The sequence below is a fragment of the Neoarius graeffei genome, chromosome 24, assembly GCF_027579695.1.
Source record: "Neoarius graeffei isolate fNeoGra1 chromosome 24, fNeoGra1.pri, whole genome shotgun sequence".
In the NCBI taxonomy this organism is placed as follows: domain Eukaryota; kingdom Metazoa; phylum Chordata; class Actinopteri; order Siluriformes; family Ariidae; genus Neoarius; species Neoarius graeffei.
The window spans coordinates 36,744,630-36,757,552 of NC_083592.1; the positions used below are offsets into that span (position 1 = coordinate 36,744,630).

At 41.9% G+C, this 12,923-nt stretch overlaps 1 protein-coding gene across 4 annotated transcripts in view; it reads left to right on the plus strand.

Annotated features, from left to right (window-relative positions):
• wdr54 (WD repeat domain 54) overlaps positions 1-12,234 on the plus strand; it is a 69,454-nt gene extending 57,220 nt beyond the window's left edge. For 3 of the 4 annotated variants that reach the window (XM_060907171.1, XM_060907170.1, XM_060907167.1), the window contains exons 2-10: positions 4,641-4,912; positions 6,941-7,003; positions 7,077-7,143; positions 7,215-7,271; positions 7,362-7,489; positions 8,880-8,980; positions 9,930-10,092; positions 10,189-10,263; positions 11,590-12,234. In XM_060907171.1, coding sequence (XP_060763154.1) covers positions 4,679-4,912; positions 6,941-7,003; positions 7,077-7,143; positions 7,215-7,271; positions 7,362-7,489; positions 8,880-8,980; positions 9,930-10,092; positions 10,189-10,263; positions 11,590-11,721 — 1,020 coding nt within the window. In that variant the 5' untranslated portion in view covers positions 4,641-4,678 and the 3' untranslated portion in view covers positions 11,722-12,234. Of the gene's footprint in view, positions 1-669; positions 843-4,640; positions 4,913-6,940; positions 7,004-7,076; positions 7,144-7,214; positions 7,272-7,361; positions 7,490-8,879; positions 8,981-9,929; positions 10,093-10,188; positions 10,264-11,589 lie in introns of those variants that run through there. The other variant, XM_060907169.1, reaches the window with a different exon arrangement.
• Positions 12,235-12,923: the final 689 nt, after the last annotated feature.

A 12,923-nucleotide genomic window follows, 5' to 3' on the forward strand; every position in this document is an offset into this window, starting at 1 on the left:
TAATTTGCAAATAAAATATTTTTAAAAATCAGACGTGATTTTTCTGGATTTTTTTTCCCCTCATTTTGTCTCTTAGTTGAGGTATACCTATGATGAAAATTACAGGCCTCTCATCTTTTTAAGTGGGAGAACTTGCACAATTGGTGACTGACTAAATACTTTTTTGCCCCACTGTATAGAGGCTAGAGACTTATCTATACAGATACTACAGCTGGTCAAGATAATAACTAAAAGGCCAAACATAATAATAATCAAGAGATACAGAGCAAGCTTATCTATTTCGGGGGTGGGCAATTTTTTTTTTCCATGGGGCCACATGAGAAACAGAATTTTGTGAAGGGCCGGACCAAAAGGCTGAACTAAATTCTGCATAATATTAATTGTATTTCTTTATATAAAGCAATAAATAACATTGTTTTTACAAGCTGCTAAGACTGGTAAGAGTATGGAAAAAACGAGGTTGCCTTACAAAGTCATTTATTCAATCAAATTTCCCAAAACAATGGTTAACAAAATGTGAACGTTTGTACTTTTTTTTTTTTTTTTTTTTTTTTGTCACATTCACCCCAAAACACAAAGACATCACAATATTGTCTTTCTACTCCAAATATCAAGCAAGATACATCATATTATAATAATGATGCCCACATTTGTAGTCTAATCACCTCATTTGGGGTTTTTCAGTTTTTGTTCAGTGAGAGAAATCTAGTCTCTGTTGGTCTTTAACGAGTGCATCAGAGTCAGGTTGAATGTCTGAGGTGGAGATGCGAAGCACAGCTGACAGATGATCATCGGTGAGGGAGGATCTATACCTGGATTTGTTAAACTTCATCACTGAAAAGGTTTGTTCACATATGTAGGTAGAGCCAAAGAGAACAAGCATCTTCTGAGCATGTCTCCTCATGTTTGTTGAAAGCCCTGCATTCGGCATCTACCTTTCTTCTTTTTGGGGGCTAAAGTCTTCTTGTGATCTGCTCGCAACAACGTCGATTCGGTGTAGGTATCAGATCTACAGATCGGCTCCGGTGCCTGCTGGTGACGTCACACTATGTGATTGGCTGGACCATATGAAGGATGACGTACACGTTTGTGGTTGGTCTGGACAAATTACGGAAGTCGTTATCGCGGGATTAGGTTTCGTGGGATTTCATGTCATGTTCATGTCGCGCGTGTTGCGTTTTTGTTGAACACAACTTCAAAATAAAAGCAATGCACATTCAGTCCATGCATGAGGTAAAATTAGAAAATACGTTTATTTTGTAACTTCTCATTAACCTTACGCGGGCCGGTCAGAATGAACCAAAGGGCAGGATGCGGCCTACAGGCCGGAAAATGCCCAGGTCTGATCTAGATAGACAGCCTGTTGCTATTAGGGCTGGACGTGATAGCTGTAGCTGCTGTTATCATCTTGATAATGTCATTGTCTGCTTTTATGGGTGATTTTTGTGGTCATTTATTCCTGAATCACAAGTTAATATTTTTGTCACATTGGCCACACCAAGTTATTACACACCGTCTATCTGCCCTCTTCATCCCTACTATTTAGTTAGTAGGCCATCTTTAGCAGACACACACACACACACACACGCACTGTGTCTGAAATCAATCCCTACTCACTATATAGTGAGGTCACCCTATATAGTGCACTCAAAGTATCCCACAATGCATCATGAAAAGTAGCGTACAACTGATGCTTACTAACCAAGCAATATATCCTGTCGTATTGTGGTTGTGCTGAAAATCAAATCAAAAGCCTTGAATTTGTTGTAATAAAAGGCAGCGGTAAAGAAGAAAGTATTCAGCCTTGATTTAAAAGAACTGAAAGATGCTGCAGACACAAAGTACTTTTATTAATTAATGTGGGAAATGTGCTCAGTATAATATGGATTTATTTTGAAAACCCTGCCAGCTGACTGATCTGGCATGTTTTAATTGTGTGACAGTAATGATGTAAATAATAGCATGATGGACTAGTGTCCAAAAGTGAGTGGGTTTTTTTTTTTCCCCCCCCCCTTCCATTTTATCAATGAGCTCACTATATAGTCCTCTATATAGTAATTCCCTATGTAGGGAGTCGTGAATGATTTCGGACATGGACTGACACGTTAGTGTGGTGGTGATCAGTGTATCCCAGCACTCCTGGATGTTTTAATCACATCAAAATCATTGCTGGATTGAGAAGAGCACTCCAACCAAAAATATCAGTCCAAGTGTCCTGTGGTTAGAAAGTTAATTGATGTTGATGAAGGGCTAGTGTCATCCTCATACTTAAGTTTTCTTGATCAGGGTTAATCTGAGGGTCATGCTTTCTCCTCGACTTCATTGTCTGTCTGAAAGTCCCAGAGGGGAACTTTTGGGGCCTTCAGAGGAAACCCAAACATCAGCACTTCAAATGTTCTATTTAACTTATCTCATCTCATTATCTCTAGCCGCTTTATCCTTCTACAGGGTCGCAGGCAAGCTGGAGCCTATCCCAGCTGACTACGGGCGAAAGGCGGGGTACACCCTGGACAAGTCGCCAGGTCATCACAGGGCTGACACATAGACACAGACAACCATTCACACTCACATTCACACCTACGGTCAATTTAGAGTCACCAGTTAACCTAACCTGCATGTCTTTGGACTGTGGGGGAAACCGGAGCACCCGGAGGAAACCCACGCGGACACGGGGAGAACATGCAAACTCCGCACAGAAAGGCCCTCGCCGGCCCTGGGGCTCGAACCCAGGACCTTCTTGCTGTGAGGCGACAGCGCTAACCACTACACCACCGTGCCGCCCTATTTAACTTATGTTTTTCATAATTTAATTATAATTGCTCTTCTAATTTGACCTTGTCGATCAAGTTTGCTTCAGAAATGAAAGGGTTACTGTTGAAGACTTTAAAATAGTTGTCCATTGAGGTTTTTGTCTCTAGGCTGAGAAGAGTTTAGAGCTGGCTCACTCACTCATTGGTTAGGACTGCATTGCTGGAACAGACGGCCATGGCAGTGTGTGCTTATGTAGGAAGGGACAGATGAATTAACAAATCAGATTTTGATTTATAGTGGGGGGGGGGGGGTGAAAATGTCTTGAAGGCCAGTGTGAGCTTGAGCACAAGTCGATGCAGCAGTGAAGTAACCTTCCAGCTGGTGTAGCGTTCATCAGTAGTGTCTTCAAATATTAAGTGCTCAAGCCAGTGCTATTGAGAGCAAGTAGCACAGGTTAATGGCTGAGAAACTCCGACTTCTGTCTCCAGACTCTTCTTCCATGCACACTCGCTGCAGTATTTTTGTCACTCGGACTCAAGTATTCATTTCCCTATGTAATTTGTTTACTTTTAAACTCAACATCGACAGCTACACACAATGGCGTGACCTGGCAGCCTGCCGCTAATCCCTTGTAAAATCCTTTGCTCTGTTAGTTTTTTGGTGTCTGGCTAAGTTTTGGCTGAGCTGAAGTCCCAGCTCTAATAGTAATCGTTTGCCACTGGTCCCTTCTGAAAGTATTGGAATGGCAAGGACATTTGGATTTGAGATCAAAAGATAATGGAGACAATGGATCAGATTTTCCACTTCCATTTCATGATTTACGTCTAGATGGGTTAACCCATTTAGCGCATGCAGCTTTTGGCAGCAGACTACCCAATTTGAAGTGAGCAAAGATATTGGCACAGATGATCAAAGTAAATAATACTTAATTTGCTTGCAGTAACTGCGTCAAGCTGGTGACCTGCTGATATCAAGTCATTGTGATGCTTTTCCTGGCTTGTGCCGTAGTTTCTTTGAGGGTTTTTTTTTTTGTTTGTTTGTTTGTTTGTTTTTTTTGGGGGGGTGAAAAACATGCTCAATTGGGTTAAAGTAGGGTGACTGACTTGGCCAGAGTAAAACTTTCCAATTTCTTTCCCCAATTAAGTTATTTTGTGTTGGCAGTGTGTTTTTGGTCGTTGCCTTGCTGCTTGATGAGGTTCCTCCTAATTGGCTTGAATGCACTCCTCTGTAAATTGGCCATTTGTTCCAGAAACAGACATGCAAGCCCAGGCCATGACATTTACTTCCTTGGTGTTAGACTGATGAGCTTGTATGTTTTGTATCATGAGCAGACCTCCCCACTTTGGCCTTTCTGTCACTTTTGGTAGATGTTAATGTTGGGTCCAGAACTTTTGTGTCTCTCTGTATTTCTTTGTGAATTACAATCTGACCTTGTGATCCTTCCTGCTGATGAGAGGTTTGCATCTTGTGGTAGGTCCTCTGTCTGTCCTCTGAATCTTCTTGGTGGATTGTGATGCCTTCACCTCTGCCCTGTAGAGTACATTGAGGTCACTGTTTTTGGGTTTGTCTTTAGTTTTCAAAGTTTATCAACTACTGCTGCTTTTATTGTGCCAACCTCATGTCTAGTTGTTAGAATGTATACCGTAATTGTTAAAATTATAAGAAACTTCATAATTAATACTTTGTGATGCCTCTCCTGGATGACTAACATCTAGACAAATTGTGAATGGAAATGTCAGGACGCTAAAGCACAGATCTCTTCTTCCAAGAGCTGACAGACCTTTTGCTCAAATTAGGGTCAGCTTTATAACTGTATAAGCCATGATTATAACAACAAATCCTTGAGTTGGTGCTGAAGATTTATCCTCTGTCTTTACTCTTTCTCTCAGATATATTTGTAAGACTGGTTTGAACTGTGGAATCTGAAATGGCCCAAATGTTCCATCGGGAGAAGAGCATTCAGCTAAAGAGCAGCGCTTCAGCCCTCTACAACAACCTGAGTGTGTTGCGTTTGGCACCACGTTCCCTCACACATTTTGCTGTTGTGCACGTCAATGTTGTGAACCTCGTGAGCGCCTCCTGGGATGGGCTCAACTACTCGCACCGACAGCTGCAGTCCAAAGAGGGCAGCGTCGCCACCAACTCTTCACTCATCATCCAGGTGATGCACACTTGACATTTGGAGGTGATCTGGAGTTAATAATCCTGCCTCTGACAGCACATTCTTTAGTATGGTGCATGAGGAGTGCCCAGGTGTGGTTCTGTTGGGTTGGAGGCACAGTTTGGAGCTTTTCCTGCTCAAACTAAAGGTAGACTGCCTTTCAGATTTTAAGTGTAGGTCGAATTTTCCCTGACACATAATTATTTTTGCTCAGTGGACTGAAAGCTACTGAATTTGAATCGCAGACTTCCCATTTTAAAAAACCTAATAAAATTGAGCCATTAATGAATTTAGGGTCATGTGGCCCTAAATTCTCAACTTGGGGGGGCTTTCCCTGTTCATGCAGTGCATTGTGGGATACAAATTTGAAATAGGAGAGGAAAACTGAAGACGTGAAGTGTGAAAGATCGACTATAGTAACTGAAAGGGAGATATGTTGCGAAGGAAAGGAAATGCAGGACCAAACTAATAAATATCGGCGGTCAGCAAGCACTTCGGTGTGATCAGCTGTTCATTTAGTGACAGAATGATGTAACGGTCAGTGCACGGTCAAGGTAAACCTGTAGATGGCAGTAATGTAACACTGTGGATGTCGGCTGCCGTACAACCCAAAAGAAGGTAATCCTGTGCACACGGACTTCCTCTGTTTTCTTGACTGCACAAAGTGAGTGATGTTCATGCACTTTTTTTTTTGTGCTAGGGAATACCCTCAAATAACTTCCCAGCCACAGAATGGGTTGGGGTATGGGGGTTTGGGGGGGTTTTTTGTGTTGGGGAGGGGGTTTAAACTTGATCTCCGCTACTTCTGTAGCATATGTGAGACTACCAGCATTAAGTTTTTTATGCATTTCCCTGTAAGAGAGAGGACACATTTACACCCCCCCCCCCCCCCCCCCCCCCCCCCAAAAAAAAAAAAAAAAACTTCGCTCTACTGACTTTGGAAATCTAAGCTCAGTTGCTGGGGAAGTTAATATACAATTATGCAGAACATTTGTCATAATATACTGTAACTCACTTTTGTAGAAGACTTTCAAGTAATCCGAATTATTTTATCAACGTATTTTTCTTATTGAAATCAGTGGCAAGAGGCTTTGAAGGATTGGTGCTGGGCTCTGGCCCCTGTAATATAAACGGTGTTCACATATATACCAGTACGATAGTGGTATAACTGTATCGATACAAAGTATACCGGTACAGTTTGGTGCATCTGTCCACACTAGCGAGAAATGTTTGCGGCTTTCTTTCACGGTAGTTGAAATGCGCGTGTGCGAAATGTTTCCGTGGTTACCGAGTAACTTCCTTCCGAGAATATGGTGGATGAAACAATGTGCGTGCTTTTTGTCAATGTACAGTCTGTATTTCTGGTGGTCATTTATTCAGTCGAAGCGTATAAAATGTGCGAGGCAGTTGAGAAAGAAAGAAAATGAATTTCCCTTTCTCCCCCTCATTTTCTCCCTTTTTCCTTCTCTTCCTCCCCCCTTTCTTTGCTCCATGTAGCTCCACGGTCATTTTGAGCCATTTTGACGTTTTATTTACAGCTGGAAAGCACGGGCGTATTGCTGGAAGAAGTAGGAATGGTTCATTGTGCATGCGCATTATATTTGTATCGATACAGAGCCGCTTCATCTGTCCACACTACAGCGAAGCGCTACAGTACCAATACTGTACCAGTACGAAACCCATACATTTGTGGGTTTCATACCAATACAGTTATACTTCTACAGTACCGGTATAGTTGCTAGTGTGGACAGGTGTTGTGGTACGAAAGTAGTATCGTATCGGTACAAAATCCCTAGTGTGGACAGGGTAATAGATGCTCCATGTTTTTCTCCAAACCCCTGAGCCAGGGAATGAAAAGCTGGAGTGTGGTTGTGGATCTGATTTGTGTAAGGGAACAGATGTGCATAAGGTCAACCTGGCTGGATTTGGAGGCTTGTTCCATTTAAAACGCTCATCTGATCAAGGTTTTCTACATGGTGTCACTATAACTGTCCATCACTGGATCAGACTTTGTTCTCCTCTATTCAGGCAGCTTGGTGTGTTCTTCCATCTAGAGATCTCCTTGTTGTCACATCTCAGAAAGGGATTCAGGTTAGTCGTGCATATTGCATATTCACACAACTACAGTCACCATATTACTGTCTATATTCTAAATGTTTAATAGATGTACGAGTCTGATGGCTCTATTATGGTGTACTGGCATGCACTGGACATACCGGAGACATCTACAGGTAACATCATATTCCAATCTGATGCAACCATTTGTATGTCTGTGGTACTCATACCATGTCCTCGATACCAGATAAGGCCGTTTTTGCACGAGGGATTGCTGCTGTGAGGGACAAATACATCTGTGTAGGTAAGGGACCCAAACACTGACTTATAATTGAAAGTATATGTTTATATCCATAATGGATATCATAATTTCTCCATTTCATGTCCCTGTTAGGGGTCTACTCTGGGGCAGTGCTGGTGTTCGATGTTCCCAGTAAAGGGAGTAACATTACATTGTCTGAGGTTCTGGAGGAACACACTGACTCGGTCACGGATATGGCGTCTGAGTGCTCAGGCAGTACGGTAAAGTACACTCTACAATAATCAGCTTCTGTGGCTTGTGAAAGTTCCTAAGGAACGGAATGTGATGCTTTAATAGTAACCTAATGGGCTTTCCATTCTCTTGGGGCCCTGGGGAGACAGAACCTTGCTATTCAATTTCACCCTTTACGTTTTCATAATGTGTGTCTAATTTGAAGCTAAAAAGTCTTTTGGAAAGATGTTGAAAAGCTGCATTTGGGGGGGAATTCAGAGTTTCAGACAAAATGGACTTGTCTGGGACATGACAACTAACGTAGTAATTACAGAATGTGTGTCATGTCAAGTATGTTATTGTACAATAAGGCATATACAGTGCCCTCGATTATTGGCACCCCTTGTAAAGATTCATAAAGGTCTGCTTTAAAAATCCAGCTTTTGGTCAAGTAGCTTAATCTTGCACTGAAAAAATGAGAAATTCAACTTTTAAATTGAAATGAATTTATTCAGAGTAAAACTTGTCCCTCAAGATATTTATTTTCAGCAAACATTATTGGCATGCCTGGAAATGAAGGTGAACACAATGTCCCTGAAGCATGCTTTAAATTCAACTTTTAGTTCATTGGAGTGTGTAGGAGCTTTCAAGCTGTAATCCATGACTTCCTGATTAACTGGGGTACAAACGAGGTCATGGAGGCCAGATTCCCTTCATCCATCTGTGTGGGGAAAGACGCATGAAAACAAACCAAATGAGGGAGGAGTGTTGATCTTTATAAGTCAGGGAATAGATATAAATTTTTTTTTTTTTTTTTTAAGCTACTTGCCTGAAAATGCCCATTTTGACTGTTGGGGCAATAATTAAAAGAAGTGGACATCAACTGGAACTGTTACAAACTTGCCTGGAAGAAGACCCAAGTTTTTGTCCCATGTACAGTGAAGATGGTAAGGGAGGCAAAAATAAATCCCCAAGGATCACTGTTGGTGACCTGCAAGAAAAAGTGAAATTTTGTGGTTACTAAGTGCCCTAGGCCTCCTTATCCAACATCAGTACCCAATCTCATGAATGCTCTTGTGGCTAAATGAACACTCATCCCTACAACCATGTGCCCAAATCTAGTGGAAAGCCTTCCTAGGGGAGTGGAGCTTTTATTATAATGGCAAAGGGGCACTCAATCTGGAATGGCGTGTTCAAAAACGCATGGATGTGATGGTCAGGTGTTCATAAACTTTTGGCCATATAGTGTGCCATTTAATATAGTTGTTTACGGTGTTGAGTGCAGCCCATGTTCAGGTGGCGTTCTCTTGATTATGCAAATTTTTTTTTTTTGCTTCCTTTTCAGAACATTTCATGTAGTCGTAAGTGATGGAAGCATGCAATAAATTTCCTCACCTTTTATTAATCGTAGTAAGAACTATGCCTTGTATACTCTCTTAGGAGTACACGGCTGATTTGGTGAGTGCTGATGACTCTGGCCTTCTGTGTGTGTGGAAGTCTGGGGGGGACTTCCAACTTCTCAACAAGATCCCTGGATTTGAGTAAGTGCATGGAAAAACGTCTGTGTGTGAAGTAAAATGAGGGAAGATGGAGAGGGACATGAGGGGAAATCTGTTTAATTCTGTAAGTTCTTTGGGGGGGGGAAGCAGTTAAGTATAGCAATGTCTTGTTTAACTTGGAGTCATATTATATTACACTCCTATCAGAACGTGCGTATGGAGAAATGGCCTAATATTCAGTATTACAGTACATGCATTGTATTGTAGATTTTATTGCATTTGCATAGTTCCACCAGATGATGGGGCTAAAGTGTCTAGGTCTCATCTCTCATTATCTCTAGCCGCTTTATCCTGTTCTACAGGGTCGCAGGCAAGCTGGAGCCTATCCCAGCTGACTGTGGGCGAGAGACAGGGTACACCCTGGACAAGTCGCCAGATCATCACATGGCTGACACATGGAGACAAACCACCATTCACGCCTACGGTCAATTTAGAGCCACCAGTTAACCTAACCTGCATGTCTTTGGACTGTGGGGGGGGGGAACTGGAGGAAACCCATGGAGAGAATATGCAGACTCCACACACAAAGGCCACTGGGCTCAAACCCAGAACCTTCTTGCTGTGAGGTGACCGTGCTAACCGCTACACCACCGTGCTGCCCCTCAAATGTTTCCCTGATGTTAATTTTGTAACAATTATAGCTAGAGATCTTGATAAACACTAAAATGAAGAAAAATCAGTCTCAAAATAGATGAGAATAATCACAAGTGGTTGTTTCTCTAATGGCCATTTTAGTTATTTTGAGACTAAAATGTCTGGTGGGGGAGGAGGGTTGGGTTTCTTTTTTTCTTCTTCCAGCTCTATTTTTATCCCACTCTTCTGAGTTCAAAATCTTAACATTAACACAAATATTAAAACGATAAACTGACTAGAAATCTGAAACAAACTTGCCCAGGTTTAACCACCACTTTCTGCCTCCTCGTCCCACCAGTATGAGTTGCTCATCGGTGAAGCTGTGGAAAGGCACGGTTATAGCTGCCTATGGCACGGGCCAAATCCGTCTCTACGAAGGCATCACTGGGATCCTGCATGCTGAGGTTAATGCTCATGCTCGCTGGATCTACTCCCTTGATATTGCTCCTTTCCCTGGATTGGTGAGAGAAAACAGATCTTGCACATGCTAGTGTGTTGTGGAAACGGTTTGTACAAAGAACCATAACGTGTGTTTCTTGTCCTCGTTCAACTTGAAGCTGCTCTCAGCTGCTGAGGACTCCTTCGTTCGTGTGTGGCATTTAAGCCCAGCCCTGGAAAACAACACTGTAGAGGTAAGGGATGAAAGTATAACAAGCTCCTCCAGTATGTATATGAAGATTGTTATCCAAAATTGTCTAGTTCTTCATCAGAAGAGACTGTCTGTTGTAACCTGTCTGAACATTGATATTAAATGGGAAGAGGTACAGTCACCGGCCACTTAAATAACACCTGTACACCTGCTCATTCATGCAGCTATACAACCAGACAATCGTACGGCAGCGGCACAATGCATACGGATACAGCTCAAAAGCAGAATTTGTGAGGCGGGCAGGTTTGATCTCTGACTTTGACCATGGCATGGCTATTGGTGATTATTTCAGAAACGGTTGATCTCTTGGGTTTTCACACAAGTCTATGGAGTTTACACAGAATGGCCTGCAACAAAAAAAGACCACATTAGGTTCCAGTCCTGTCAGATAAGAACAGAAATCTGAGGCTACAGTGTAGGGAAAAGCTCCAAAACCAGATAGTTAAGATTTGAAAAGGGTAACCATGTGGGGTCTCAAAGTGTTTTAAGCTGCTGCCATGTCATTGGCTGATTTTAAATAATTGCATGAATAAGCAGATGTTCCTAATATACTTGTATGGGACTCCTCCTTAATGTGTAAATCATTGATGCTTATAATCTGCACAATGTTTGTGGTAAAAATTTGCTTAAATTTCACCATGGGCAGCATGGTGGTGTAGTGGTTAGCGCTGTCGCCTCACAGCAAGGTCCCGGTTCGAGCCCTGTGGCTGGTGAGGGCCTTTCTATGTGGAGTTTGCATGTTCTCCCTGTGTCTGTGTGGGTTTCCTCCGGGTGCTCCGGTTTCCCCCCACAGTCCAAAGACATGCAGGTTAGGTTAATTGGTGACTCTAAATTGACCGTAGGTGTGAATGTGAGTGTGAATGGTTGTCTGTGTCTATGTGTCAGCCCTGTGATGACCTGGCGACTTGTCCAGGGTGTACCCCGCCTTTCGCCCGTAGTCAGCTGGGATAGGCTCCAGCTTGCCCGCGACCCTGTAGAACAGGATAATGAGGAGATGAATTTCACCATGATTGTTTTGTGCAATATGACAACATAGTGCTGTACTACTTCTAGTTTTATTAAACTGTGGCAGTATAAAATGTGTGGGTTTTTTTTTTTTTGTTTTGTTTTTTTTTTAATTCACAATTTTAAATGGGGTTTGACATCACTAAGAAGCACATTCATGCCTAGTCTACATTTGGACAAAAATGGTCAGCTACAACTAGCAAACTGTAAAATGAGTGGCAAAATAGCCACAAGATTCTCACTTGCTGGACATTTTGGTCTTGCGATTATTTGGAAAAACTTTTCTCTCCTCTGCCCTGTCCAGATTGAGCACCTTTACAACGAATGCGTGACCGACACTCAGATTTGCGGCGCAAAGTTCTGCGATGGTGATGGCCATGCCTTTGCTGTCACAGGCTATGACCTAAGTGAGATCATCCGCTACACACAAGCATAAATGATTCTTATGCTCCAATGGAACTTTTACAAAAGGCACAGCACTCTGCTGGTCCAGTTTATTTGTTCGTTTGGGAGTTGGCACACTATGGGAACAGTGCGGCTGACTAGACAGACTGTCAGCAGTGTCTCGTGTTGTCTGTACAGTATTGTAAGCTGAGCATCAGTTCTACACAGGCCTGTGAATGCCATCGCTTTGCTCTTAATGCAGCTATTTGGTCTAACTCAGTATTGTCTGAACTTGTTTGAGTGTAACTTTTTTTTTTTTTTTTTTTATGTAAAGGATTAGCCAAACTTGTTTCAGAGCAGTAAGCTCTCTTCTCTATAAGAGAACACTGTGGCATGAACTGTTAAGTGCAAAAGTGTATACGTCTTCAACCTGAAGAAAACAGAGGAACATGATTTAACAGGTTCCGTAGATGTGCAGATGTTCTTTGTTACCACAATGAATCAAAACTGTCAAAGTGGATGTTCACATATTACTAGCAAAATAAAGGATTTTGTTTGCATCTCCCTCTGCAGTAACTTGTCCAGTTTGTCATAACCTCCTACAACTCAACTTCTATTTTTGTAGCGGAGTATGACCCCAAGAAACAGGAGGTGCAAACTTTTTTGCACTTGGTGTTCCAGATTTATGTTCACCGACCTTGTGACATGACATGAATCTTTCCTTTCCATTTTATACATCCAAGCCAGGCATGGACTAGATCAATACAACTGAAGTATCTCACACACACGGTATTTTGATGTCTTGGCCATACAATACTGTATTTATTTATTTGGTTATTACTATAATAAAGCTTGTGTATGGTGAAATGGATGTGCATGACTATGCTAACTTATTGTGCATTGTGTTTGGGCAGTTTCACCAGTAGATGGTGCTAAATTTATCACAAAGTATGAGATGTGACTAATGTACAACTCCCAAATCAAAAAGTTGGGATGGTATGGAAAATGCAAATAAGAGAGCAGTAATTTTTAACTTGTTTCACTGAAGACCATGTGAATCCAAGATATTTCATGTTTTGTCTGGTCAACTTCATTTCATTTATGAATATACATCCATTCCTGCCTTTCAGGCCTCCAACACATTCTTAAAGTTGAGATGGGGGAAATTTAGGGCTAGGGATGAGGTAAAACAAGTTAAATAATGTGACTGAAATGGGTGTCTTTTGTAAGCATGGTTCGGTACAAAATCAGTAT